Below are 27,324 nucleotides of genomic sequence, written 5' to 3' on the forward strand. Positions count from 1 at the left end.
CCCGTACCACTTTGAGGGGGACAAGTTGGGTGGAACGACTTACCCGGAGCTTCCTGCCAAAGATGGTAACTTTGCCTTTAATCTGTTCCTTTCTTAGGCGCCACTCGATGGAGTTCAGGCCATTCTCCATGGGCAGCGAGATGTTGCAGCGCCCGATGGTGGGGGTGATGGTGCCCGCTAGGACGTGGGGCTCGCTGTGGAAGCTGACGCCCATCCCGTTGGCGTACATCACCCGCAGGGTACCGTTGTTGCAGAGCTGGTAGCTGTTCCGCACTTGATCTGGAGAAATGTAAGTGGGGGTGGGGAGAGGGAAATAAATTATCCACTGTGTTAGTCACGAGAGAACAGAACCCCTATTTTTATAGGTTTCCATGGTACTTTGCAGCTGTCAGCGTACGGCTGCCTTCAATTAGCACACACGCAATGTTAAGGTGAGTAGCAGAGATGCCACTGTTCCACAGAAAGAAAAACATTATTAATATGTGGCACTCCAGAAATAATTATGCTGGGACATCTTTCTTTTACTCACTGAAGAGTACATTTAAAGACGCCTCTTGCCTACACAATTCGTGTCAATCAAATCCCCGATCTTTAACATATATATTTTAGCTTAAATGGAACAAAATAAAGGAAAACTACTTAAAAAAATTCTTTTTCTCCTTTCGCCTACCATCTAACCTGAGGCTGATGGTCTACCATAGGTCAGCTCCACTGCAAAGATTCTTCGAGAAAACAAAGAGAAAAAGCAACCTTCCCGCCCCTCATGTGGTTGCTGCTGACTCCATGATGCCATCTCCACTCCAGAGGAAATCCAAAGAGACTCAACTAGCGTAAGGGAGACCGAGCCAGTGGGTGCTGATAACGTGTGTGTCTTCCCAAATGGAATCTACACTAGTCAAGCAATCAGACTTCTGACCTTTCCTTTATCGAAAAGTTCCAGGTAGGAAATGTGAGTCGGAGACTCCTTTTATAGATACGATGCTTCCTGACTACTTGGGCAGAGGAGTCCAGCTGGCCTGGCCTCTGAGGCCCTGGCTTTTGGGGTAGTGCGCAAGTGTGCACCTGTCACGACTGCAGCCCTCGTGCAGAAAGACAAAATCTACATCATTAATCATCTGGCAGAGCAGAAATAGAGTCATGGCTCTGTCGGGGGATAAACAAACAGTCCAGCAACGACACCATTTATCTAGCGCCAGGACACGTTTATCCTCGGCCAGTGGGCTAGTCCACCGCTTGCCAGCCTGTGCACTTGTCCTGGACTGTACGTCATGTCGAACAGCAAGAGTAACCACGAGGTGGTCAGAAACCTTTGAGGTCTTGGCAAGAGACCGCTAAAGGGCTCTGTCACTGTAACAACCCACTCATCACACAAACCCTTGGAAGAAAGGGAGGCTCAGAATGGGACCAAAAAACAGGTGGGCTCAAGAGGCTAAAACCACCTTTGAGAAGGTAACTGTGTGTGTTGCGTGCTGGTGATGGAGAGGTGGGGGCAGAGTACAGAGGGATGAAAACTGACATTTTCACATAAATATGTAGACATTTCCAAATATTTGGTTTGGTATAGATGACATCCTCCTGCCTCTGATTAAGTCCTTTTCTCCAAGATTGACCTCTTGCAGAGTTAGTTTGCTAGGGACTAAAACAGCAAGCTGAGGGGTGGGAGGTCTGGAAGTCCTCCCAGGCTTGGTAACTCACACCTACCTCTGGCCTTGGCTGAGTCTGGGGGGGGAGGGGCTTACCTTGCACCACTGTGTAGGAGGCCTCCACAGAAGACAGGTTGGTGATGACAGTGACGTCGTCATCACGGTTGGAGTTCTCAATGTCAATGGTGATGGATTTCTCCATTTCCCGGTGTAGGCTGGTCACCACCCCCGTGGGGCGTGTCACGTTGGTTAGGCGGCCCTCGTGGTCATAGCTGGAGAACAGACACACTGGTTAGAAACACAGTTCCTGGGACTGAAGGCTTCCCCAACACACAAGGGACAGACTCATGGTGTCAGAGAAACTGGCAGGTGGGGTGGCCAGATGGTGCAGCACGCTGAGGCTCCTCGTCACAATCATCAAAACTCCAGCCTTGGGGCTTCCCTGGTGGCGCAGTGGTTGAGAGTCTGCCTGCCGACGCAGGGGACACGGGTTCGTGCCCCGGTCTGGGAAGATCCCACATGCTGCGGAGTGCCTGGGCCTGTGAGCCATGGCCACTAAGCCTGCGCGTCCAGAGCCTGTGCTCCACAACGGGAGAGGCCACAAAACAACACTCCAGCCTGCCCTGAGAAACGGTGATGCTTTTTTCTACTACCCACCGATACACCTGAAAACATACATTTCACCTTAGGCACGGGGTACTTAACCTAGTTAGTTAGTTAGTGAGAACAGCAACTTTATGCTCAATTTATGCTGTTTGATTTGTGTTCCACAAATCAAAGGACTGAATAATGAACAAATAAAATCCGAACAGACCAATTCCTAGGAAGGAGATTGAATCGGGAATCCAAAACCTCCCACCAAACAAACAAAAGTCCAGGCTCACTTGGCTTCACTGGTGAATTCTGCTAAACATTCAGAGAAGAGTTAATACCAATTCTTTTCAAACTCTTCCAAAAAATAAAGGGGAGGGGACACTCCAAAGTCATTTTACAAAGCCAGCAGTACCTGATACCAAAACCAGCTAGGGACAGTGCAAGAAAAGACAGTTACAAGCCAACGTCTCTAAACATAAATGCAAGACTCCTCAACAAACAAAATATTAGCAAACCGAATTCAACAGTACATTAAAAGGCTCATACACCATAATTAAGTGGGAGTTATTCTAGGGAATGCAAGGATGGTTCACATTGGCAAATCAATCAATCAATGTGAAATACCACATTAACAAAATGAAGGAATAAACCGTATTATCATCTGAATAGATGCAGAAAAAATTCAAGGACGTGGGTATAGAGGGAACATACCTCAACCTACTAAAAGCCCACAGCTAACATCACACGCAATGGTAAAAAGCTGACAGTTTTTCCTCTAAGATCAGGAACAAGACAAAGGATGCCACTGTATTCAATATAGTACTGGAAGTCTTCTTATCCAGAGCAATTAGGCAAGGAAAAAAAGGCATCCAAATTAGAAAGGCAGAAGTTAAACTGTCATTATTTGTATATGACATCATATTACGTGGAGAAAACCCTAAAAACGTCACCCAAAAATCTGTTGGAATAAATAAGTTCAGTAAAAGCTGCAGGATACAAAATCAATATATAAAATCTGAATTGCATCAAGAAAAGAATAAAATGATACCTAGGAATAAAGTTAACCAAGGGGCAGAAGGCCTGTACACTGTTATAAGACACTGATGAAAGAACTCAAAGAATACACAAATAAATGAAAAGATACTCCATGCTCATGGATTGGAAGAATTCAACTGTCCACATTACTCAAAGCAATTCCCTATCAATCGAAATTCCAATGGCATTCTTCACAGAAATAGAACAAACACTCCTAAAATTTGTATGGAATCACAGATATCCTACTAGCCAAAGTAATCAAGAAAGAACAAAGCCAGAGGCATCATGCTCCCTGATTTCATTTGGTGTGGCACTGGAATAAAAAACAGCCACACAGACCAATGGAACAGAATCGAGAGCCCAGGAATAACCCCACACATACGGTCAATTAACTTATGACAAAGGAGCCTAGAATATACAATGAGGGAAAGAACAGTCTCTTCAAAAAGTGGTGTTGGGAAAACTGGCCAGCCACATGGAAAAGAATGAAATGCTATCTTATGCCACTCACAAAACACCACTCACAAAATTAACCCAAAGGGATTATAAACTTGACTGTAAGACCTGAGACCATAAAACTCCTAGAAGTAAATATAGGCGGTAAGCTCTGTGACATTAGTGTTCGTGATTTTTTTTTTGTTTTTTTGCATTTGACACAAAAGCAAAGGCAATAAAAGCACAACCAACAAGTGGGATTATATCAAACTAAAAAGCTTTTGCCCAGCAAAGAAAATCATCCACAAAATAAGGCACTATACGGGCTTCCCTGGTGGCGCAGTGGTTGAGAGTCCGCCTGCCGATGCAGGGGACACGGGTTCGTGCCCCGGTCCGGGAAGATCCCACATGCCGCGGAGCGGCTGGGCCCGTGAGCCATGGCCGCTGAGCCTGCGCGTCTGGAGCCTGTGCTCCGCAGCGGGAGAGGCCACAACAGTGATCGGCCCATGTACCGCAAAAAAAATAATAATAATAATAAGGCACTATACTGAATGAGAGAAAGTATTTGCAAATCACCTATCTGATAAGGGAAGAATATCCAAAATATATAAAGAATTCATACAACTCAATAGCAAAAAACGCAAATAATTTGATTGTAAAATAAGCAGAGGATTTGTATAGACATTTTCCCAAAGAAGACACACAGATGGCCAACAGGTACATAAAAAGATGCTCCTCGTCGCGAATTACTAGAGAAATGCAAATCAAAACTCCAACGGGGTGCCACCTCACACCGGTCAGAACGGCCATCATTAAAAAGTCTACAAGTAAGAAATGCTGGAGAGGGTGGAGAAAAGGGAACCCTCCTACACTGTTGGTGGGAATGTAAATTGATACAGCCGCTATGGAAAACAGTATGGAGGTTCCTCAAAAAACTAAAAATAGAGTTGCCATATCTAAAAATAGAGTTACCCTATGATCCAGCAATCCCACTCCTGGACGTACAGCTGGACAAAACTATACATGTACTCCTATGTTCAAAACAGCACTATTCACAATAGCCAAGACACGGAAGCAACCTAAGTGGCCATCGACAGAGAAATGGGTAAAGAAGATGTGGTACATATATACAGTGGAATACTAATCGGCCATAAAAAAAGAAATGAAATAGCAACATGGATGGAACTAGAGATTATCATACTAAGTGAAGTAAGCCAGAAAGACCACATGATATCATTTATATGTGGAATCTAAAATATGACATAAATGGACCTATCCATGAAACAGAAACAGACTCGTAGACCTAGAGAACATACTTGTGGTTGCCAAGGGGAAGGTTGCGGGGGGGGGGGGGGATGGATTGGGAGTTCGGGATTAGCAGATGCAAACTGTTACATATTAGAATGGATAAACAACAAGGTCCTACTGTACAGCACAGGGAACTATATTCAACATCCTCTGATAAACCATAATGGAAAAGAATATATATACGTATGTAAAACTGAATCACTTTGCTGTACAGCAGAAATTAACACAACGTTGTAAATCACCTAGACGTCAATAAAATAAACTTTAAAAGGTACAGATTTTCAGTTTTAAAATAAATAAGTGGGCTTCCCTGGTGGCGTAGTGGTTGAGAGTCTGCTTGCCGATGCAGGGGACACGGGTTCGTGCCCCGGTCCGGGAGGATCCCACGCGCCACGGAGCGGCTGGGCCTGTGAGCCATGGCCGCTGAGCCTGCGCGTCCAGAGCCTGTGCTCCGCAACGGGAGAGGCCATAACAGTGAGAGGCCCGCGTACCGCAAAAAAAATAAGTCATGGGGATCTAATATACAGCATGGTAACTGTAGTTAATAATACTGTATTACCTATCTGAAAGTTGCTAAGAGAGTGGAACCTGAAAGTTCTCATCACAGGTAAGACAGTTTTTGTAACTATATGGTGACAGACGTTAACTAGACCTACTGTGGTGATCATTTCGCAATATATACGAATACTGAATCATTATGTTGTACCCCTGAAACTAATATAATGTTATATGTTAATTTTACCTCAATAAATAAGAAAATTAAACAATTCTACGTGTATTGATATAGGGTGCTTAGTGTTCCCAACTCTTGCTGCCAAGCAGGGACAATGTGACGGGTGTATTCTGGGAGCCCCAGGCAGTGATTTAATTCCAATCTACTGTATTACCTGGACACCTACGACGTGTAGATTGCTGCGCTTCATTGTGAGATAAACAGTAGGAACTGGAGAGTCGACTTTTGGGGAAGAGCAGGTTGGGGTTGAGGCCAGACTTTCAGGGGCCAGAGGGAGAAAATAGGTCTTCTGTAACTTTCAAGGGAGATTCCACTTCCGATACCCATGGAGTGAGTATCTCCAGATTCAGGTCTCTTTGCAAATAAGTCTGCACATCCTGGCAAGGAGTTATGAGTTCCAGTAATGGGACCTCATGGCGACCCAGTGGAACCAGTCCTGCCTTGACTCATGTGGGGCTGGAGGCTGCGTCTGACTCATTTCTTCAACGTCTGTTCACTGACTTCCTACTATGTGTCAGGCACCGTTCAAGGCTCTGGGGACGCGGCTAAGAACAAAATGGATGAAAATCCTTGCCATCATGATGTGTGCAAGCTAGATGGAGAGAGTCAAAATAAACTGAAGTCTAAACTGTAGTGTATGTCACACCCTATGGCTACTACGTATAAAAGAGAGAACTAATGAGAACCTACTTTACAGCACAGGGAACTCTACTCAGTGCTCTGTGGTGACCTAAATGGGAAGGAAATCCAATAAAAGAGGGAATATATGTACACGTATAGCTGATTCACTTTGCTGTACAGCAGAAACTAGCACAACGTTGTAAAGCAACTATACTCCAATAAAAATTAATACAAATATATAGAGTGTGTCAGATGGTGACAAGTGGAAAGGATTAAAATCAAGGCGGGAGAAGAGAGAGAGCACGTGTAGTGGTGGTTGTAATTTTAAGTACAGTCCTGTGACTGTCAGGAATACAGGCCACTCTCGCCCAGTCCGAGAACTTAGCAGACACCACAGAACCTCCAGAAGGCATTCCCATGTCTGCTCCATTCCTGCCGAGCTCTCTGTGAGGCACTTCCCGACACAAAGAACAGGTGGGAGAAAGGTAATAGTTAAAGGGACCCACTCCAGGCTCCTTGAATTGCAGTGCCTGCTTATTCTAGGAAGTAACTCTTGAACCCTACTCCATGGAAAGGCAGCTTCCATCCCTCCCTCCGTCCCTCTGATCCGATATTCACTCCTTCCCCAGTTGCCTGGTTGGGAGGAGTTGCTCAGGACTGGAATAGCCCTTTACAGTTTCTCTCTTCTGGAGGGCCTGTCCTTGAGGGTGACGTGTTTTCTGTTCCTCTGGGCCCCAGGTTTACTAAGGCAGGCTCTGCCCTGGCAGGGGCTGGGGGCGGGGCAGAAGTACGGGGGCATGGGGAGAGAGCGGGATAAATTCAAAGTGGAGTAGTAAGGGAAGACCAAACGTGAAGACTGCATTCTTCAATTCTGCTTCTCCAAAATGAATCTCCATCTACCTGACTCCTGTATCCACTACGCAATTGGTTGTTTGGAATCTGAGGGGGTGGGATGGAGACAGAGGTGTGATAAATCAACTGCTTCTCTCAATGCCATTAGCATCTACCCTTCGTTGAATTTCTATATGCCAGGTGCTTTGCTAATTTCTAAAAGTATCAATATATCATCTCAGTGAATTATCACAGTGCCCCTATACGGTTTGCATTATTATCCCCACTTGACAGATGTACGGACATTGAGGCTCAGAGAGGTTAAGTAACTTGTCCAAAGTCAATAAGTAAGTATATGGCATTCATGTCCTTGTCTTCCTGACCCCAAGATCCGGGAGCTTTCTGGTATACTGTGCTGTCTTCTGGGGAAGGCTGTGAAAACCTGTGTTCTCTCAGAGATATACCCACCAGTCTACGTCTTCTATCAGGACCCAGTGGCCTACATCGGGGGAGAGTTAAATTCCAAGGCTGGGGCTTCCTGGAACTTTCTGAAACCGACTGACCATCGAATAGGGCCAGGATAATTCAATAGTGTTATTTTCCCTCACCTTTCTCTCCCGCTCCCAGAGTCAAGGAGGAATTTGTCTTCAGGGGTTGTACCTTACCCCAACTTTTGGGACAGGTGAGTTCCCTTCTGGGATCCAAAGGAAGGCAGGAGTTCCCAATTCTACTCACAGCCCCGCTTCAGGACACTGGTGTGTGACGCCAAGAAGGCGAGACTTGGAGATCTGGAGTTGAGTCGTGCTGCACCACTGACTCTCTCTGTGGCCTTAGGGGCGGGGTGACGGGGGTGGTGGTGGCTTCACGTCTCTGAGCCTCAATTTCTTTATCCATAAAATGAGGATAATCACACCTGTACTTAGAAGGTCGTTGTGATGGGTGGGCGGACGAAAGGCTTCTCTACCTATAAAGCACTATGAAGAAGGCAGGTGTTCTTACAAGCACTCACTGAAGGACAGATTGTTTTCTAAGAGCCTCAAGGCCTCTGTGTGGTTTTGTTCATCACTCTGTTAACTCCTTTCTCTAAAGTTTTCGCTAAGGCTACTGCGGTCCCCACGGGAAGTAGAGTCTGTCTCTGATTTTTTTTTTTTTTGGCGGTACGCGGGCCTCTCACTGCTGTGGCCTCTCCCTTTGCGGAGCACAGGCTCCGGACGCGCAGGCTCAGCGGCCATGGCTCACGGGCCCAGCCGCTCCGCGGCACGTGGGATCTTCCCGGACCGGGGCACGAACTCGCGTCCCCTGCATCGGCAGGCGGACTCTCAACCACTGCACCACCAGGGAAGCCCTGTCTCTGATTTTTAAACGACCAACTTGCTGACCAGGTGTAAAACATACCACAAAACGGAAAGAAATTACCATCTTGTTTAGGAGGCCAAGAAAGCCAGACGCATTGAACCCCTACAACGGAGAACGTATGATCATTTACCAACTCAGCAGTATGGAAAGAAAAGCAGCTCTTCATATCGAGAGAAAAAAATTATGCTTCCGTGTAACTTCTGAACGAACATTAGAAAAAGAAACAAACCAAAAAAACCTTAACCTTGCTTTCATTCAGCTAGGGGCCCCTTCTGGAAAATACTCTCCCAGTTAGAGTTCCTGTCTCAGGATGCCCCTCAGTCTGGATGAACTTTGTTACTACAGCTTCTTAAGTCAGGCCTACTTCAGACTGGCCTCCTGAGGGTGACACCAATTCTCTCTGAAGTGCACTGGGTCTTCAGGTGCAACTTCCAGAAGAGAAGATGAGAATCTAGGAGGCGTTTGGGTTAAAGTGTAGCTTTAGCCTAACGTGGTGTGAGAGCTAAAGGTGGCACTTAGATGGCGCCTTCAGGGACAGAGTCACTGGCTGATAAAGTGTGATCAAGTCCCAGCGTCTGGAGGATATCAGGGTGCTTCAGAAGTCTGAGAAAGACAGCTTGGCCCAAAGAAGCAAGGAGAGCAAGGGCAAGCAATTCTGCAGTGCAGCCGATCTCCAGGAGGTGGCAACAGCCTCCTTTACATGCTCCCAAACCCTCTGGAATGCAAACAGGAAGTGCACATCCCTGAAAGTAAAACTGATCCACAATGAGGTCTTCTGTTCTCTCCCCTGTCCCTCTTTCCTTCTGTGACAACACCTTGCCAACTCACTAAATTCTCAGCTGGCAGTAACACCTAGACCGAAAGCGAGCAACGACTCCAAATATATAGTGGTTAGCCAGATCCTTCACCATCAAGGACAGCCAGACACTTATAAATTCCATCCCCGTCTCAGCCAGCGAATCATGCCTTCGCAATTTCCTCCCACCAGCGTGCCACTGGTTAATACCTGCAGCAGCAGGCAACTGGACCAAGAACTGCCTGCAGGCGCGAGGGAAAAGAGCTTTTTGGTAAAACAAACGGCGGGACTATCAAGTATGAGATAATTGTTAGGGGAAATATGCCCAGCTCTCACATCTTTTAATATACCTAGCACTTTATCTGTATTGATCTGCTTCTGCTAAAGAGGAAATTCAGAGTTTATCTACCTGTCTGTGCAATCAAGTGTGTTGCTGGACCTATCGGCAAATGACAGGAGCCCCACCAGGATCTTGCCTTTTAGTTTCTCATTTCCGCACCCATGGCAAACATGAATAATCAGCAAAGTTAATCAACACTTGATGTCTCAGGCGCCGTGCGTGTCCAATATCCTGAAATTGGAATGGCAAGCAGGCAACAGGCATTCCCAACTCTTGCAGGGAGGACGTTCAATACCAGACACCCAATAGTGCAAAGCATTTAGGAGTCAGGGGACAGGAATATCCTGGGGCATTAAAGTTAGGAAGACAACACGAGTAAACGATTCTAAAAGCTACACAGACGGCCAGTCCTGATGCCGGCGAGGGTAGGGTGAGTACTGTTAGGAACTACTTTAAAAACCTACTTACTCATAGAAAGTTGTCCATCCGGTTTCATCACTCTTGGTGGCTAGGAGGCCAGTGTTCCCATCATAGGTCATGAGGCCAAGCTCCAAGTTCTGCGTGGACACGACTTTGAGACCTCCATTGGTGCCCACTGTGAGAGTGATGATCTGGTTGTCAGGCATGAGCAGGTGGCGGGGCATGCCACTGCTGTCCCGACGGATCTTCAGGGAATTTCCATTATTGTCAATCAACTCAGTGACATCATTGTCAACACTATACGTGAAATTGTACAAGTACTCCCCTGTCACCAGGCTCACAGTGTACTGGTGGATGCCATCGGCGTTGAAGACGTACAACTCCTGTTCTCCGGGGGATGCAGCCTCATACTGGTTGAAAGCATTCAGAACGGGCTTGTTCTTGCTGACCGCCCTGATCCGAATATTTCCAAGGTCTGCGACGTAGATGGTACCATCGGGAGCGACAGCTAAGGATGATGGGGAATTCAAGATGGCATCAGTCGCATAGGCATCATCTCCTGCGTAGCAGTTGCAATTGACATCGTTTTTGCAGTCACAGTCGGAGGCTGCCCCCGCTAAAAGGCAGATCTCCCCATTGGTTGTTACCTGGCGTAGACGGTTAATCTTCTTCTCGTCTGTCTCGGTGATATAGAGGACCCCAGTGTGAGAGAGGGCAATGGCACTGGCTGACTCCAGAGCAGAGTGAATGGCTAGTTTGCTGAGCGAGTAGTCAATGCCAGGAACCTGGCAGTGCATGGGGCGTCCCGCAATGATGCTGACTTGGTGGTTCTCGGTGATGCGAAGGATGACGTTGTTCTCTAGAACATACAGGGAGTTGTCCATGGGGTTGATGGCAAGGTCTGTTGGCCATTCCAGGCGAACCTGTGGATGATACGGCACCAAACTCAAGAACAGCCTCTAAGGTGCTCAGTTGTTTAACTGTGCAGGGCACTTCTATTGATTTTATGTAACTGGGAGAAAAGGCTTACTTTTTTTTTTTTTTTTTACTAACACACTGTACGAGACGCGCCCATCACGGAACCAATGGCTCATTGCCCATGCTGGGTGTACGCGATAGCGAAGAAGTAACTTGGAACAGACATCTCCTGCTCTATCACTTGCTGTGGCTAGAGTAGGTCATGGCTAGAGTAGGTCACCAGTTCTACCCATGATGCTCTTGACAGCCCCAGATAATTGGACCAGGGTCAGAGTCATCACATACAGTTTAGGTGGTTCACAGCACAGAGGGCTAGTGTGATGCAGCCCATACTCTGCTCACCAAGCTGTGGCCCTGAGGAGGCTAGGTTCATTTAGCATCTTTATCTGATTCAGGACAAGGAGCCACGCGGTTTAGAAGGTGTCCCTGACCCAAGGACAGCCAATGCACAGGCTGGCCAGCGAACTACAACCTGAGTGTTTGCTTGAAAAAGTGTACTGGACCAAACACATCCCTTCTCTGCAGAATCTGAAATGAAAACCTCAGTAACTAGTGGTCAGTTAGTTGAGGAACTTGAGCTGAAATTAATGAAGTTGACCGAGGGTGAAAAAGGCCCTTTTGGAAGAGTAAACATAGACTCCAGGTTGTTGGAAGACCCTTATATTCAAGTCCCGTTTCTGTAAATCAACTATACTCCAATAAAAATTTAAGAAAAGAAGTATAAAGTCCCGTTTCTCCTGTGGTACATTCGAGTGAGCCTCTGTTCACTGCCAACAGGTAAGAACCTGGACTAAAAGACTATCACTTGGGGGAACATCGCAGAGGGATGTGCTTTAGTTACTATGCGCAAAGTAAAGGTTTATCTAGTGAGGATGCGATCATTTCAGATTAACAGGGAAGTTCTGATTGACACGTAATACGTATGGTACATTCTCAAACCTGCAATAACGATGAAGAAGAAAGGTAATTACACAGTAACTCCTACTCTATAATCTGACAAGGCTGGAGTGTGTCACCAGCTCCACTCTTCTGGGCAGAATTTCCCTCTCCCATTCTCTTTTCCTACTTCTCTCTCATTTCTATCTGACATGTCCCGTTCCATCCTGCCGTCTAGCTCACCTGAAGCCTTCTGCAAACAAACCTGGGATCTGTATCTGTATCACCTCCTCCCCCTCCACTTCTGACCCAAACACGCCCCAGGTGAGAACTTCAGGCCCAGAACCAGGTGTGGCATAGTGATGAGAAATGAGAGAGAGAGTGATGAGAAATGAGAGAGAGAGAGAGAGAGAGAGAGAGAGAGAGAGAGAGAGAGGGAGGGAGAGAGAGAGGGAGAGGGAGAGAGAGAGAGAGAGAGAGACAGAGAGAGACAGAGAGAGACAGAGAGAGACAGAGAGAGAGACAGAGAGACAGAGAGACCCACCTGGGCCACGTCCATGCTGGAGTCGCAGCTCAGTGGCCGGACAGCAGTGAGGTCATTGGAACCCAGCAAGGTGGAGATGATTCCATTCTGGTCAACCTTGCGGATCATGGTGGCGTCGACAAAGTACATGAGCCCGTTCTTGTCGACTGCAATACCTGAGCAAGACAAAGAGTGGGAGTGCGTCTCTTGGCAAAGAGCAGGGCTGGCAGGATGGGGTTGGGGGGTAGGGATGCCCTACCGGGGAATTCCCTTCTTGGATTGGGGACCTGACTGGAGTAGCACACTGAGAGCTGTGGCTCTCCATCTTTTAAGGTGATGCCCTTTCTCGGGGGCACTGTGCCAGATCTGCCTAATTCCTGGGGCGCTGGCTGTTTCACCACGCAGCCAAAGAACGAACCTTGGGCTGCAAATGAACGAAGGCTGCAGATGAAGGAATGGGGAGATCATTTTGCATCTGCTCTTTTTAGAAAAGATGTTATTTCCCAAGTTCACTGCTTAAAAAATTATTGGTAGTAAATTACTTGAATACCCTTCACAACTGACTGCAACAATGAGGCTGGGAAACAGCGACCCTTGCAGTCACAAACTCCTAAGTCAACATGTATCCTCCAGGAAGTGTTCCCAACGAAGCCTTGACTCCATCGATACTCTGGGGGGAATGCTGGTCTTAGCACTCCCTTGGTAAGAGGCAGACAGCAGCTTCTATTTCTTTTGCATTTTCACCCCAGTGCGCAAGCCCAAGGCTCCCCATCCTTATTTCATGCTGCTGTGTGCTTTCAGCATAGCTAAAAATGCTAACAAGAATTGGACCTCCAAATGACGGGTCCTTAACCTTCTTTTTTCTTCTTTTTTTTTTCTTTCTTTTTTTTTTTTAACATGCCCTTAACCTTCAGTTAGTCCTTTTCAAACAGAGATCCGTCAGGGCCAAGAACTGCACCCCCCCACCCCGCCCCCAAATCCAGGCCCTTGGAAATGATACCTGTTCTTAATTGCTACCATTATGGGGCATTTGCAAAATGTCAGGTACTGTGCTCTTGACTTTAGATACACTATTATCTAACAGAACAGCTGCAGAGTGGTTGGAGGCCCTCCTACCGGGCTCTCTTCTGTCTGCAGCCCACACAGCTGGCACTCTGGCTCGCGGAGCGAACATTTCCTTCTGACTCTCTGTGACTGGCGGCAGCCAGCAATCTCCAGGAGCAATCCACCCCACTTTCCATTTGTAAACTAAAGACATTTGCGGGTGATGAAGTGTACCTCAAATAAACAAATCCGGTTTCTTTAAGAAACATTCACCCACACATCAAAGCCATCTAGCAGAGTTAAATTATTCTAGGGGAAGCTGTGTTTGGGACGGCCTGGGCTTAGTTCAGTTCCAACAGGGAGGGAGCCACGCGTGTGGCAAGCTCTCTTTGGGGAAGGGCTTTCTTCCTCTGCAGACTCTACCTCGAGGGCTCATCAGGGTGGCATCCACAGCCTTGCCTCCATCCCCGCAGCGGGCTTCGTCGAAGGGCAAGCATTGCTCTCCCGTCCCTGCCACGACTTCTGAATTCCCAGCCAGGTCTTTAGCTCCGCTCAGAGACTTGACTCGGTAGATTCGCCGACTGTTGGTATCAGACACGTAGAGAGAGCCGGACACGGGGTCCACCGCCAGATAGTACTTGTGTGCTGGGTTGTTGCTTTAGGAGAAGAAGCACAGAGAGGAATGAGAAGGGGCTATGCAGCTGGCCTCCTGGATCAAAGAGATGACAGAAATCCCAGCAATACTCTACCCACCTCCGCTGTCTTTCCACTTTAGTGAACTGGAAAGAATCTAACGTAATAAGTTAGTGTTCTAACATATCATGGCTCTTAGCTGCTTCTAATTGGACTTAAGCTCCTCACGCTACCAGAGAATTCATCGCTTCCCTTCATGCTAGAATACCATTGCTTCATTTAGCCGTTGCGAGAGATCTCACTCTGATACTGCTTTTGTGTTCGTGTTTTGTGGGTGCCAGCCTCCTTTCTTTACCCCGTGGGTTTACTATGTTCGCAAGGGGGGCTGAGGAACACTTCCACGGGACGATCTCCTCTTCTTAATCTATGCTTCCTCAGTGCCTCCAAAGTACTAGATCATGAATACTGGGGCAACCTGGCGTTTTCCTAACTTTGTGATGGGCGGCTCCCCAGAGCCATCCCCAGTCCTCAGCCTCAGATCTTCTCTACTGTTCCTCGGTGTGGATATGAACAAAGTTGGTATCTTGTGTGATGACATGTGATATCTTGCCGATATCACGTCCAGAATCTGAATGGTAAAGGAAGGAGATGTAGTTTTCAAATCTTGGGTAACAGTGAGGTCACAGGCATGGCCCGGGATCTGCCAGGACCCTAAGACACACTAGGAGGGAGATCCCTCAGGGTGGGGGAAATGAATTAGGAGAGCAAGAAGCCTCAGAGACCTGGAGCTCTTTCTCTGCCGTGCGTCCAGCTGTCCTATGTGTTGCTGACGAGGACAGGGTAAGATCTGTAAACTTGGCACAGGACTAAGACACAGGAAACTCTAAACTCAACTTGGACCCAGATGGCGAACCTAGGGAAGTCTTTTGGCCACGATGGGTCCTAGATTCCTTACTGGGGTAATAAAGAAGTCAAACCAGAGCATCACTCACGACCCTTTGGGCTCAAACCCTACACTGTCATCCCTCTGCACTGTCTGTCCCTGGCTGGAGGCTGAGACCAGAATGGGTACTCGTGCTATTCCCACACTGGTGATTAGCATCACTGCCCCTAGGATGCAAGCAGCAGACGCCTCTCTGTCCTAGTGTGGGAGACTAGGTTTTGGCGCCACATGCCTAAAATGAGCACAGGTCTTTCTTTTTTTCCTTTTTCAGTTATTTTTCAACTGTAGTTTGGAATTATGGGAAGAGAGGAGCTGGGAAAGGTGAAGGGAAGGTGAGGGCGATGGTAGTGTTGGATACATCTGTCCTGTAGACAGTAGCTGGTCAATTACTAATGAAAACACCACCATTTGGGTTCTTGCCTGAGTTAAGGAAGAGAAGAACAAGGAAGCCATTTTTAGGAACAGTTTGTGCGTCGAGACCGTCTTTCATTCCAGCCTCTCCTCAGGTCGCTATTAAGGCATATCAACGAGAATCAAGGTCTTTCTAAAATTCCAGCCTAGATAACAGGTCTGGGAGAGTAGGCTACCTGGGTTCCTTTCCTTCCTTCCTTCCTTCTTTTTTCGCCTACTAAGTCTTGAGAGACTATCTATACACGCAAAACAAATTAGGGCAGAAAGGGAAAAAATTCATGCCATTTTCTAATTAGACGCTGTGCTTTGTCACTGACCACACAGGAGCTGGTACCATCATCCGAAGAATCAGGGCACTGCACACCTGTGCCTGTCTGTGAGCAAGATAATTCATTCTGGGCTTTCTAGGGAGCCCAATTCAAGGAGGCTTTTCAAAATCTCCGGCAGAAGAGCAGCCCGTTGAGGGGGTGGGGTCAGTTCTTGCCGGGAGCCCATTCTTCCCAGGGCCTCATAACTCATTTCAATCAACATTCTTGCAGAGGAGCTCAGGGAGATGGATGGCCATGCTTTCACACTGGGGCTATGGCAAAGGTCAGATGGAGTGTGGAAGTTTGAAGCGGGTGTCCTTCCGGGGCATTGCTGCCTTTGAAAACATCTGGCCCAAGGGGGGTGTCTAAAACCAGCCAATTTGGGTGTGCCTGAGATGGAGGAGGCAGAGGACTCGTACGCGAGGCTTTTGCACCGACTTTGATGATCTTGTACGGCTTTATTCTTTGTCTAATTTTGACCTAACATCACGCAGGAGCCTCTGCCAACTTCATTTCAAGGAGGGAAGAGAAGGATTCCCTTGAGTATTAAAATACATTGCTTTGTTTTTTCCTCCTCTTCCAAATAAAAAGAAGGTCACTTTTCTTCCATTTTAGTGCAACCTGGAGTTTTCCTAACGTTGTAACAGGAAGCTCCCCAGAGCAACATGCACATATATGTGAATTGGACCAATATGGTTTAGGCGATCTTCTCAGAGCATGACAAAGCCTACCTAAACAAAAAGTACTCGGTTCACACCCTTCATAATACTTAAAAGTGACTGAATTCCATGGCAATTTCCAATGCATCTGACTGTTGGATTCATTCTGACCAGCAGATGGGCAATTAACTTGTTTTTCTTTTTTAAAGTGACCATATATCCAGGGGAAAAAAAAATCATTAAGGAGTTTGAAAATGAGTTTTTGACCCGTTTCCAGTTCATTAAAGCTTTTGTGAACCCAGTCCAGCATTTACAAAAGCTAGAAGTTTGCCTCAAATGTTTAGCCCAATTATGGACCGCACTGAGTAGTCGGGATGAAAGTTTGCTGAGGGTTCATTACCTTGCACTTGCATCTTCCGGAAATTCTAATTACTGTCAGCTTATTTGGTTCCTTTTTGACTGAATTTCATAATTGCTAAAGCTTATCATATCCACAACACACAATTAGCACATAAAAAGTTACTATGTTTGGTACATAAAAATATACAACATTACACAAGAAAGCACAGAACAAAAAGCAAACACAAGGTAGCAAACGAACCATATCGAATTATACGAGAAAGACTTCTTCATCTTACCTATGTTTAAACTCTTTATTTCTTTAGAGAAAGAAAACAGAAGGAAAAAGAACAAACAGTTAGCGGAAGAACTGATGATAAAGCAAACATAACATTTTCGTTTCTTGTATAATGGGCTCCCCCCCAAAAGGCACTCTTTTTCTTTTTTTTTTTCCCTTCTAGCTGACGGCTCCCAGCACAATTATCTGGGAAGCTCCTCTGATCTTGGATTCCTCCCGGCCATTGGAGAATCTAGACAAGAAAGCTTGAATTCTCTGACCAGCAATGGGGCGTCACGTGACACAGGTGGCAACAGGTGAAACAGGCTAATGAAGGGATGGCACGCAGGTTACCTCTTGAGTGCCAACACCTATCGATTGGTAATGGCTGCCGGGAGGGCGGGAGTGGGAGGATTCTGAGGCCAAATTCAAGCTCAGCCGTCAAGAGTGCTGGGACGCCTTTGGAACATCCGCCTTGGGTGTGGTGATGCCTGAACCATCTACTTGCCACTGGTGCATTACAGAGTCTGTCCCACCCGAGAGAGCGAGCGGCCCTGCCCACAGCCAACTGCATTTGCCAAACACCCTGTTGAACCCTGAGAGTCTCAACCATTTCCTCGCTCTGCTCCTTGCCCCCTCCCCTCTCCCCATCTCCCTCACGCCCGCGTGGGCCCCCAAGTGTGCATTCTTTCTTACAGATAACACCCATCAGTGAAACTCACAGGCGATTACCATCCTCTCGTAATTGGAGCCAAAGACTCCAGTTCACATTCTTTTTCGGAAAACTAGTCAAAGTGTTGCTTCTGTTTTCTTTTAAGAATAAAAATACACGTCAGTTTCAACAGGAGAGTGGCTGAATCTTAAGGGCATTGAGGAGAAGAGGAGAGAGGCTAGGGCCTTAAATAGAAAAGTGCTCCCCACTCCTGAGGCTCCTAGGCCAACGTGGAAGAAACCCCTGACCCCTCTTTCCCTTCCAGCTAAGGGAGGAGGCTTCAAGGAAGGAACAAAGAGGGTTTAATGCCCTGATTCCTGCCTGGGTGCGGCTCGGGTCTCTGCCGGGCGCCATCATTAGTGGTGGGTTTGCACAGGGATTACATTTTTATATTTTATTCCAACATGTTAGTTTTTACATTAAAAAAAAAGTTAATTAAATGATGCTGATAACTCTTGAGCTCTGACTGACATAGTGCAATTTAAGATTCATTCTGCAAAGCCTGGTGTGTCAGGGTGGCAGCCAGGAATTCTCGCATCTATTTTATATTGCTTAATGAAAGTGAAATGTTATCTGCCGCCAGTGGTAGTCATATTTGGCTCTTAATTATTGCAATATCGATTCCACTTTTTTTCAGTCAAGATTTTGTCAAAAGACTGGTTGGGATTTGGGTCTGCAGACCCGACCTACTTCTTTGCTAAGAACATCTGCTTTAAGTTGATTAATATAATACCTGTGTTGGGGGAAGGAGAAGGCAGGGGTGACTAAGTCACTGAGACTGCAGAGTGCAAATGATCATGTAGATCTGAACTTTGGAGAAAGGCTGAGGTCACCGCGATTCCAGACCAAGGCCATTAGCAGAGTGGGTGTTTAGCAGGCAACAAACCCAGATAAGAGCACCGGTGAGTCAGTCTGTGTATTGGGTTGGCCACAATGTTCGTTCAGTTCATGAATCCTTTGTTCGATAAAGTCCTTGGTGAAAATGAAAAAGGTCTTTTATTTTTCTTAAAACCAAACAAACTTTTGGGCCAACCCAACAGAAGAGCATAGGTGCCCTACTTACAAGGGACAGGCCTAGGCTTTGCGTCCATGGCTTCAAAGAAACCAACCCTTTGAGGAAAAAGTGGTGTCTCGGATTTGAGAACTGAGAAGGATTAGCTCTTCACACTGTGGAGTCTCAATGACTCCCTGCAAAGCCTTCAGGGTCTCCCCAAGCCTTCTCCGCTCGTCTCAGGGAGCTCTCAGCAGGCTGTCTTGTGATTTATGTGTGTGTGCTTGTCTTCCTAGCTTCATCGTGAACAGAAGCGAGTAAGTAAATCTGGACATGACTGACTCATCTCCATACAGCTGATTCTTAGTAGAGAGCCCCGGAGAGAGTAAGGGCTGGAAAAATGGGTTCTTGAGTGGAGGAAGGAATAGGCTGCTTCCCTTAGCACTGCCAGACCCTGCCTTGGATGAGTTCCAATCCCTCACGTTCTGCTCAGAATCACAAAGCTGCAATAAGATGAGACTGTTGTCTCTTTTCATTCCAATTCTATCCCTCTGTGCCACAGAACAGGGTGGAGTTGGAGCCACCAGTTTTTGTTTGTATGTTTTAGTTCTAACTCAAGAGAAGTGAGTTGAGATACATATAGTTCAGTTTTAGGCGGATGTACTTATGCAGCTCATACGTGGTCCTTCTACCATCTTTTAGATGGTTCCTGGCCATTCTGGTACTCACGGCTTTCAGGAATCCTCCTGCCCTATCATGCCAACTCACCTAGCATCATTACAGAAAGTGGCGTGCTCAATGGAGAAGTCATATATCGTGGAAGTGTAATAGTTAATTAACAACAAATTTTAGGTTATTTGTCTGGATGTTGTGATGTTTGCACTAATTGTCAGACTTTCAAAGTTTGCAATTTGTTTTGGTTTCTTTTCTTATCCTAAATAATAGTCAGTTTCATTCCCAAATTGCATAAGATTCAGGCCCCATGAAACCTGGGTACCTCCTTGGTGAAAGAGCTTTGAACACAGTGCCAAGAACTGTCCAAAATTGTATGGAAATATCGTTGTCATTGTTACTCTGGGTAGGTGCTGTGTTATATTTTGTTTCCTGACCTCCATGTTTATACCCTGACCTCACAGAGGAAGCATTCCTCTCTGACTACAATCTCATTCTCCTCCCTAATGTTCTACGTTGGCATTAAGCAGGGTCTGTTGGAGCTGTACTCTTAGGCAAAGCTGGCCTTTGGGGAAGCTTACTTTCAATTTCTGCTGCCCTTGCCCGCCTTCCTAGGCTCCCACTTTTCTTGCGTCTCTTCCCTCTCTAGCACTCACACATTTGGGCTGGACCATTCCCTCCCCTAAACATCCTCCCTGGTGCAATGATGCTGCTGACCTACCCCAATACCTCCGTCAGAATCTCAGCATGGGGAAGTGTTTTAGATGGAAAAAAAGCATAGTTCATATCATAATATAATTTTATAATGGGAAAATGAAAAGAAAAGTAGAATTTCAAACATGAAGGAAAGTGTGAGATTCTTATGTTTATGGAAAGGGGCCAAGTTAAGAAAAGGCAGAGCGACACTGTCCCGTCCGTCATCATTTACTGCCTCACACTGGGGTTCACGTCTTGAGATAGTCTCAAATGGGGGGAGAAAGGAAAACTTTCCCGCTGACCAAAGTTCACCCTAAGATGTGAGTGACTGACAGATTTACTCTATTCCCCAGGGCCTGGGTTTCCCAAGGACCATCTGAAGAGGGTGATAGTTATGAGAAGGGAAATGGGCTCCTAGAGGTGGGGTATCAGGCTTTCTGAGGAGGTGGGTGTTGAAAATGTCTTGAATGCCGGTGGAATTGGAGCTGCCAGGTGATAACCGGTTTACCTAGGAATAAGGCTCCTTCTACCATCAGAAGTTTTTCAAGCACGTAGAACTCTGCCCCTGCATGTTTTGGTTAGGCAAAGGAAGAAGCAAGGAAGAAGGAGAGTGAACGTTTAAATAAAATTCGGGTTCGGAGGGTCAGCTCTGGGTTGGGTAAGTGAGACAGGGACGGGCACCGACTCCCAAAACTGGATCGTTCAGCTGCCAACTCACACTGGAGAAAAGACAGAAGCACGACAGGTCTCTCCCTGCCCGCCCATGGCCCCCCACCTCCCCGCCCTTTGCTGGTTACTGTTTTGAAGAGAGGGGATTGACATCCCTTTGTTTTCCGGTATGTAGTGGGAAGAAAAGAGGAATCAAACCAGTGTTCTTGTTAAAGCTTAACTTCTAATCGCCTGGATACCTGGCTGATAAAACAAGAGCGAGTCCAAAGGCGGTTAAAAAGGGGAAAAAAAAAAAATCACAGCCGTGAAGGGAAATTGACAGTTACACTTCTCCGCAGCTGTCCTCAATGTCACCACGTGGGCCCTTAGCTTGTACCATTGATGTTGTGGCCCCTGCAACTTCAGAGACGTGGAATCAGGGACAAACTCCAACCAAACGGTGGATGCTGGTCTTCGTCCCCTTTAACCCAAGCAACATGTCTTGACCCCCTCCTGTGGGCCAGGCACCGCTCTGGGCATCAAGGGGCAAAGATGTCAAAGGTGCCGGCTCTACAGAAGTTCACACCCTGGGGCCCTACAGACTTGCAGAAATAGCTAAAAAACAAGGCAGTCGATGGTGTCACCTTTGTGGAAAATTAGAGTTAAGTGGCCCAGGGGAGGGAGAGAATTATTTCTGCTGGGGAGACTGGGCTTCATGGAAGAGCCCAGTCTTAAAGATGGAACTGATGAGGGAGACGAGGTATTTTAAGTAGAGTGAGTCAAGGTGTGGAGGCGGGGATGGGCAGGCAAGGGCTGATGTGGCTCTGAGCGGGAAGAGAGGCGACAAAGAAGCCAGGTCCAGATGTGGAGGGTGACAAATGCCAGATGAAATCATGCAGCCCTCATGGAAAAGCCCAGCGCCAGCTCCACCCCCTGCTCTGCCTGCTTTCACGGCTCTCCACTGCCCAGAGGATGCCTACGAAGAAGATGCTTTACTAGGGTAAAAAAGGAAGTAAACGTATTAGGAAAGGGACCTAGCTGGGGAGCTCTAGGAGGGTGGCTTGTCTGATTGTAATTTGGACGGACTGAGGATTATCCAGCCTCTTCCACTTTGCGTCCTTCTTCCTCTCACTGTTCGCCTTTCAATGATTACACCCTCTTACTCTACCCCATGGCCTCCCCCTCTGTGTTTCCATGATGGTTGGCTGTTGGCTCTTCCAGAACACTCAGCTTGAGTTGCCTTTTCTTGCCCAGGTCCCCATCTCTCACCCTCGAATGGGTGCTCTTTGAGCCTGGGTTTCATCCCCTTTTGGACCCTCAGAGCCCAGCATGGGCCTGACCAACCCTAATGCTTGGTAAACACATCCTGGATCACTGATCACAGAGGCTGGAACCTTCTTGGGTGGAAGCTGGGTTTTCTTCTCTCCTTTTACCCCTCCCAGTGCCCGGCACGGTCTCAGCTCCTCAGAACACTCAGCATCACTTTCTGGTGGTCAGAGCACTAATCTCTCCCCCAGGAGGGGCCTCAGACACACAGAATGTAGGTGCGCCCTGTGACTTCTTCTAAGTCCTTCAGTTGGCAGCTGAAGCTGCCTCAGAAAACACCACCGCCCATTTGGTTGCTCAGGTCAAAATCCCAGCATCACCCTTGATTCTTCTCTCCTCTCTCTTTTTTCCCCTCATTTTTTTTACACCCTATAAACACAATTCCTATCAGATTTACTTCGAAAATATATTCCAGTTGGAAGCTCCCCATCTCCCCTGCTACCACCCTAGTCCATGTCACCATCCCCCAAATCCTGGACAATTGCTACAGCTCCCAACTGTAGTCTTACACCCCAACAGTCCATTCTTCACCCAATAGCCAGAGTCCTCTTTAAAAAATGCAAATCAGATGTCAGCTCCACCCCCCTTCCTACTTCCAAATTCCAATGGCTGTGCATTACATAATGGAAAAGAAAAAGAATGCATATGTATGTATAACTGAATCACTTTGCTCTACAGCAGAAATGAACACAACACAGTAAATCAACTATACTTCAATAAAATCAATTTAAAAGCAGAATACGATTCACACGTGTCGACATGGTCATTCAGACCCTGAAGCGCTGGTCCCCTATCTACCTCTCTGCCCCACTCTGAGACACTCTCAGAAGTCCACACTGGACTTCCATCAGTCCCTTAAATAAGCAGGCTGTTTGCTGATGTTAGAGCTTTGGCACAACTTTTCTCTGCCTGGGATACTCTTTCCCCAGGTCTTCACGTGGCTGATCTCATCATTCAGGTCCCACCTCAAATATCACCTAGGATGAGGGGTTTCTCTGACTACTTTATCTTACGAAGCTTCTTTCTCCCTCCTTCCCACCACCACGGTTCTATTTCTTACCCCGTTAGAATTTCCTTATGGCATTTAGTGCTTCTTGAAAAATTTTTAATTTGTCCACATGACGTAGTTTGAAGTTCCCTGTCAGACCACAAACACACCTGAGGCTTTGCTTGTTCCTCTGTTTGTTTTGGGTTTTTTTCCCTTCGCCAGACAGTTCCGCACATAGTATATATTTGCCTTGTTGAATGAATTATTTCCCTTATTTATAGACTGCATTTCTCCCTCTACTCACAGATCCCTCTCTAGGTTTGAGGGCCTAGAATCAACTTTCCTGAAAAGAGAGTTTCAAAGAGCTTTTGTCCAGCACAGAGACCTGGACTTCAGACTCAGTAGCTAGCAATGGCCAGGAGGAATCTCCCAGGGGTGGACAGAAGTTACCTAGCAAGGCCTATGCAGTACTTCTAAGTCAGATCCTAGTAAGTGTGCACAGATATCCAGAAAATTCATAGTGAGCCAGCACACAGAGGTGCTCAATATAAATGCCTGAACTAATAAATGAATGTCAGAGGTTCTTAAACTTGGATGTGCGTCAGACTCTTCTCCAGAGCCTGTCAAAGAGAAGAGATGCCTCGGCCCTTCTCTAGACTTACTGAACCAGTGCCCCCGGGGGTGGGCTCCAGGAATCTGTATTTTTAGGAAGTACCACTTTAGAAACCCGTGAAATGGACCATCAGCTTCAAGTAGTGGTCCTTTCGCTATTTGGTGTGTGTCAGATTCACATGTGAAGGTTTTATACAACACGGCTACCCAGGTCCCACCCCAGCACCTTGACCGAAGGCTTTCTCCTTTGCTGTAAGGCAGGTGTCGACCACTGTACTAGATACACATGCAGTGTTTTATAGACACACAAAGCATTTCCCCTAGTCCTTATCTGATTCCAGGCCTAGGTTTTAAACCTCAGCCCGTCACACAGAATCTGTATTCTCTGAAGAACCCCACCATTTACCCAAGGAAGTTTTGTAGCACTGGGAGCAATAGGGCAAAAGAAGGTTTTCTGTGCAGTCACTTACCGTAACTCCAAGATGCTGGTCACGTTTCGGGAGGGAAAGATGCGCCGGATGTAATTGAAGTCACCGACGAAGAGGCTCCCATCGACTCCAACAGCCAGAGCTACTGGGGCTAGCAGCTTGTTGCCTTCAGCAAGGCCGTTGCAGCTGGGACAGGAAATGCTCCGGCGGCGGCCGTTGCCCATGATGCTGGTGATGATGGCGGGCTGCTGGGTCAGGAACTGGTTCTCCCCAGTGCCCTTGTGTAGGATTCCTGGGGCAGGGGCAGTAAATGGGGGCAGTTATTGCAGCCCTCTGGGGAGGACACTTCTGTAGGCTTACTAAGGATGAGGGGAAGTGACAGAGGGAAGAGAAACAGTAGGAAACGGCAACTTTGGGGAGCTCCCCAACTTCCTCATGATGCTGAGAGAGCTGTCATAGGATAGGGAAACCCCAAGGCCATGGTACGGGGTAAGATAACATTTGTAGAGATCACTGAAGAAGAACGGTGAGGTACACTAAGGTGGATGGTCTGGAAAAAAACAGCTCAACATTCCTTGACATTTACGAGTATTTTGGTCATTTGATGAAAAAGAGCTACGGGAAGGGGAGGGGGCTACCACTTAAATGTCAAGGCCGGAGAGAAGGTTCCAGAGGCAAGACTAGGCCGTATTTGGGAAAAGGAAATGTGCTCACGTACCACTTTTAACGTTGAGGATGTGATGTTTGTCCAGGGACCAGCCCCCGAGGTTGGAAGGGTCCAGCTCAAATCCCTGAAGGAGGGCTGTCCTTTTCTCCCACAGGATGAGACTGGGGCAGGTCTCATATTCAAACCCGACAGACACTGAAAGATAAAAGGGGGTGGGGCAGAGTGGGAGATGAGAGAGTTTCCTTGATTACTCCAGAGCCCTCCAGCAGGAATGAGAAACTTGTGCTCACGGTAATACAGATTCAGCTCAAAAAACTCACTCGAGGCAGGCTGATTGCTTTTCTCCTTGTGATTCCATACAATATTAAATTCAAATTTCAAGCTGAACTCAACCTTGAAACTTTACACAGTCATAGTCTGTGGGGATAGAAAGAACTTTCCAATGAACAGCTGGTTTTCAAAAATGACCCCAGCGATGGGGAAGGAAGAGATGAATCATTTAGAAACTGAATACAACGCTCCTTTAGAGATGGACAGGAGACCGTTTCCCTTAGCCTGTTCACGGCCTGCATTCGCTATATTTTGTGTTATTTATTTTCACTCACTAGGAGAAAGACCTATGGAAGCCCTGTGGCTCATTTATAAGGAGATTCTGGAGGCGACAGCTTGTGTTAGCTGAGGCACTTTGTACATTCACTGAGGATTCCAGAGAGTTCCAAGTGAGGCAGGCATGGGGACACCGCCTGCCAATTATATGGCAATTCAGTGGGGAACAGAATCCAAAAACTATAAAAATCCTGCATTTGCCACATGGACAAATAGGAGAGAGGGGTGGGAGAAGAAGGATTTTAGTTCCAGTTCTGTTCCAGCTCACACTTCCTCGTGGCTCCATCTCCCCCGTGTGTAAAACAGAGCAAGTGAAGCCTCAGTTTCTCAGAGAGATGTCGTGAGGATAGAGGAGACAAAACGCCGAGATGCCACACATTTTTAATTGGAATGCCGCTTCAGAAACATGAGGTATTGTTATTATGGCTGTTCCTTCCACATTAAATTCTTAACTATGTGTGTCACCTTTGGGGATGCTCCACAGCTTTTTTTAAATCCTGAGATACAGGAGTGTTGAAATGAAGGAGAGGTACATTTTATCTTTTAAAAAAACCCATGTATGTACTGGCTTGTCCTCTGAAAATTCCAAGAAACAATGACCAACTCAGTAGCAAAGAGAAGTGCTAGTGCCTGGTTTGTGGCCTTGAAATATTATTTCTCATTAACAGGAATCAGGGCTCCTTGAAGAAACGGCTGGAACAAGAAATGAACAACAGAAGACCAGGCGATTTGATCACACCAGATAGCAAGGAAGGAAATACAATCTACTAGGGCCACGTCAAAAGAATTTGGGAATCAGCTTGAAGGAGCTTCCACTGACCAAAGATGAGACAATTTGACTATGAGGAAAGATAATAACTTCAATGGATATATTAGAGGTATTTCATCCTGTGAGTTCATAATGGTATTTAAAAACACTGATTTGCCACCAGGAGAGGATGTGAGAGAGTCAACTTATTAGGTTGAAAACTGGTAAATAAAGGGAAAGAATCAAGCATTTATCCTTTCTTTCTTATTTGAACTGTACCTCAAATAACCAAGTAGTTAATGAGAAAGTATCTCTAAATAAAAGTATTCTAGCTAGTAAATAATAAAGAAGCAATGACAGAATTAAAATATCATTTTACAATCCCTAATGACCTAATGAATCTAGGCAATGAGCATCAATGCTGCTGAAATCACAAAAGAATAGACAGGCTGACATTAGTCACCTAGAGGTGAAGAAGAGAGAAGAGAGAAGAAGAGAGAACCATCTATCAAGCTGTCTTGCTTAAAAAAAAAAAAAATCAAAGAATAAAATACTTAGGAATAAATTTAACCAAGGAGGTGAAAGACCTGTACACTGAAAATGACAAGAAAGTGATGAAAGAAACTGGAGAAGACACAAATAAATGGAAAGATACTCTATGCTCATGGATTAGAAGAATTAATATTGTTAAAATGTCCATACTACCCAAAGCAAAGTGCAGATTCAATGTAATCCCTATCAAAATTCCAATGCTATTTTTTCACAGAAATAGAAAAAACACTCCTAAAACCTGTATGGAACCACAAAACCCTGAACTGTCAAAGCTATCTTGAGAAGAAGAACAAAGCTAGAGGCAACACATGCTCAGATTTCAAACTATATTACATGGCTATAGTAACCAAAACAGTATGGTGCTGACATGAAAACAGACACAAAGATCAATGGAGTAGATTAGAGAGTACAGAAGTAAACCCAAGCATACATAGTCTATTAATTTATGACAAAGGAGCCAAGAATATACAATGGACAAAGGACACTCTCTTCAATAAATGGGTTGGGAAAGCTGGACAGCCACATGTGAAAAAAAAAAAAAGAAAAAGAAAAAGAAATTGTACCACTCTATGCCA

The 27,324-nt window shown here is 46.3% G+C and overlaps 1 protein-coding gene and 2 long non-coding RNA genes across 4 annotated transcripts in view; 2 read left to right on the top strand and 1 right to left on the bottom strand.

The window, feature by feature from the left end:
- LOC132423082 (uncharacterized) overlaps nt 1-194 on the top strand; it is a 64,926-nt gene extending 64,732 nt beyond the window's left edge. For both annotated transcript variants that reach the window (XR_009518920.1, XR_009518921.1), the window contains exon 9: nt 98-194. This is a non-coding gene — a long non-coding RNA (uncharacterized lncRNA). The remainder of the gene's footprint in view (nt 1-97) is intronic.
- LOC132423081 (teneurin-2) overlaps nt 1-27,324 on the bottom strand; it is a 713,011-nt gene that overhangs the window by 49,556 nt on the left and 636,131 nt on the right. The window contains exons 17-23 of the mRNA XM_060008418.1: nt 24,895-25,038; nt 24,219-24,468; nt 13,957-14,189; nt 12,511-12,665; nt 10,161-11,035; nt 1,740-1,915; nt 44-279 (exon numbers count right to left, since the gene is read on the bottom strand). Coding sequence (XP_059864401.1) covers nt 44-279; nt 1,740-1,915; nt 10,161-11,035; nt 12,511-12,665; nt 13,957-14,189; nt 24,219-24,468; nt 24,895-25,038 — 2,069 coding nt within the window. The remainder of the gene's footprint in view (nt 1-43; nt 280-1,739; nt 1,916-10,160; nt 11,036-12,510; nt 12,666-13,956; nt 14,190-24,218; nt 24,469-24,894; nt 25,039-27,324) is intronic.
- LOC132423084 (uncharacterized) lies at nt 183-26,595 on the top strand. The gene is made up of 4 exons (XR_009518923.1): nt 183-289; nt 702-940; nt 17,288-17,420; nt 26,118-26,595. It is a non-coding gene; the product is annotated as an uncharacterized lncRNA (long non-coding RNA).

This window comes from Delphinus delphis, chromosome 3, assembly GCF_949987515.2.
Source record: "Delphinus delphis chromosome 3, mDelDel1.2, whole genome shotgun sequence".
NCBI classification, from domain to species: domain Eukaryota; kingdom Metazoa; phylum Chordata; class Mammalia; order Artiodactyla; family Delphinidae; genus Delphinus; species Delphinus delphis.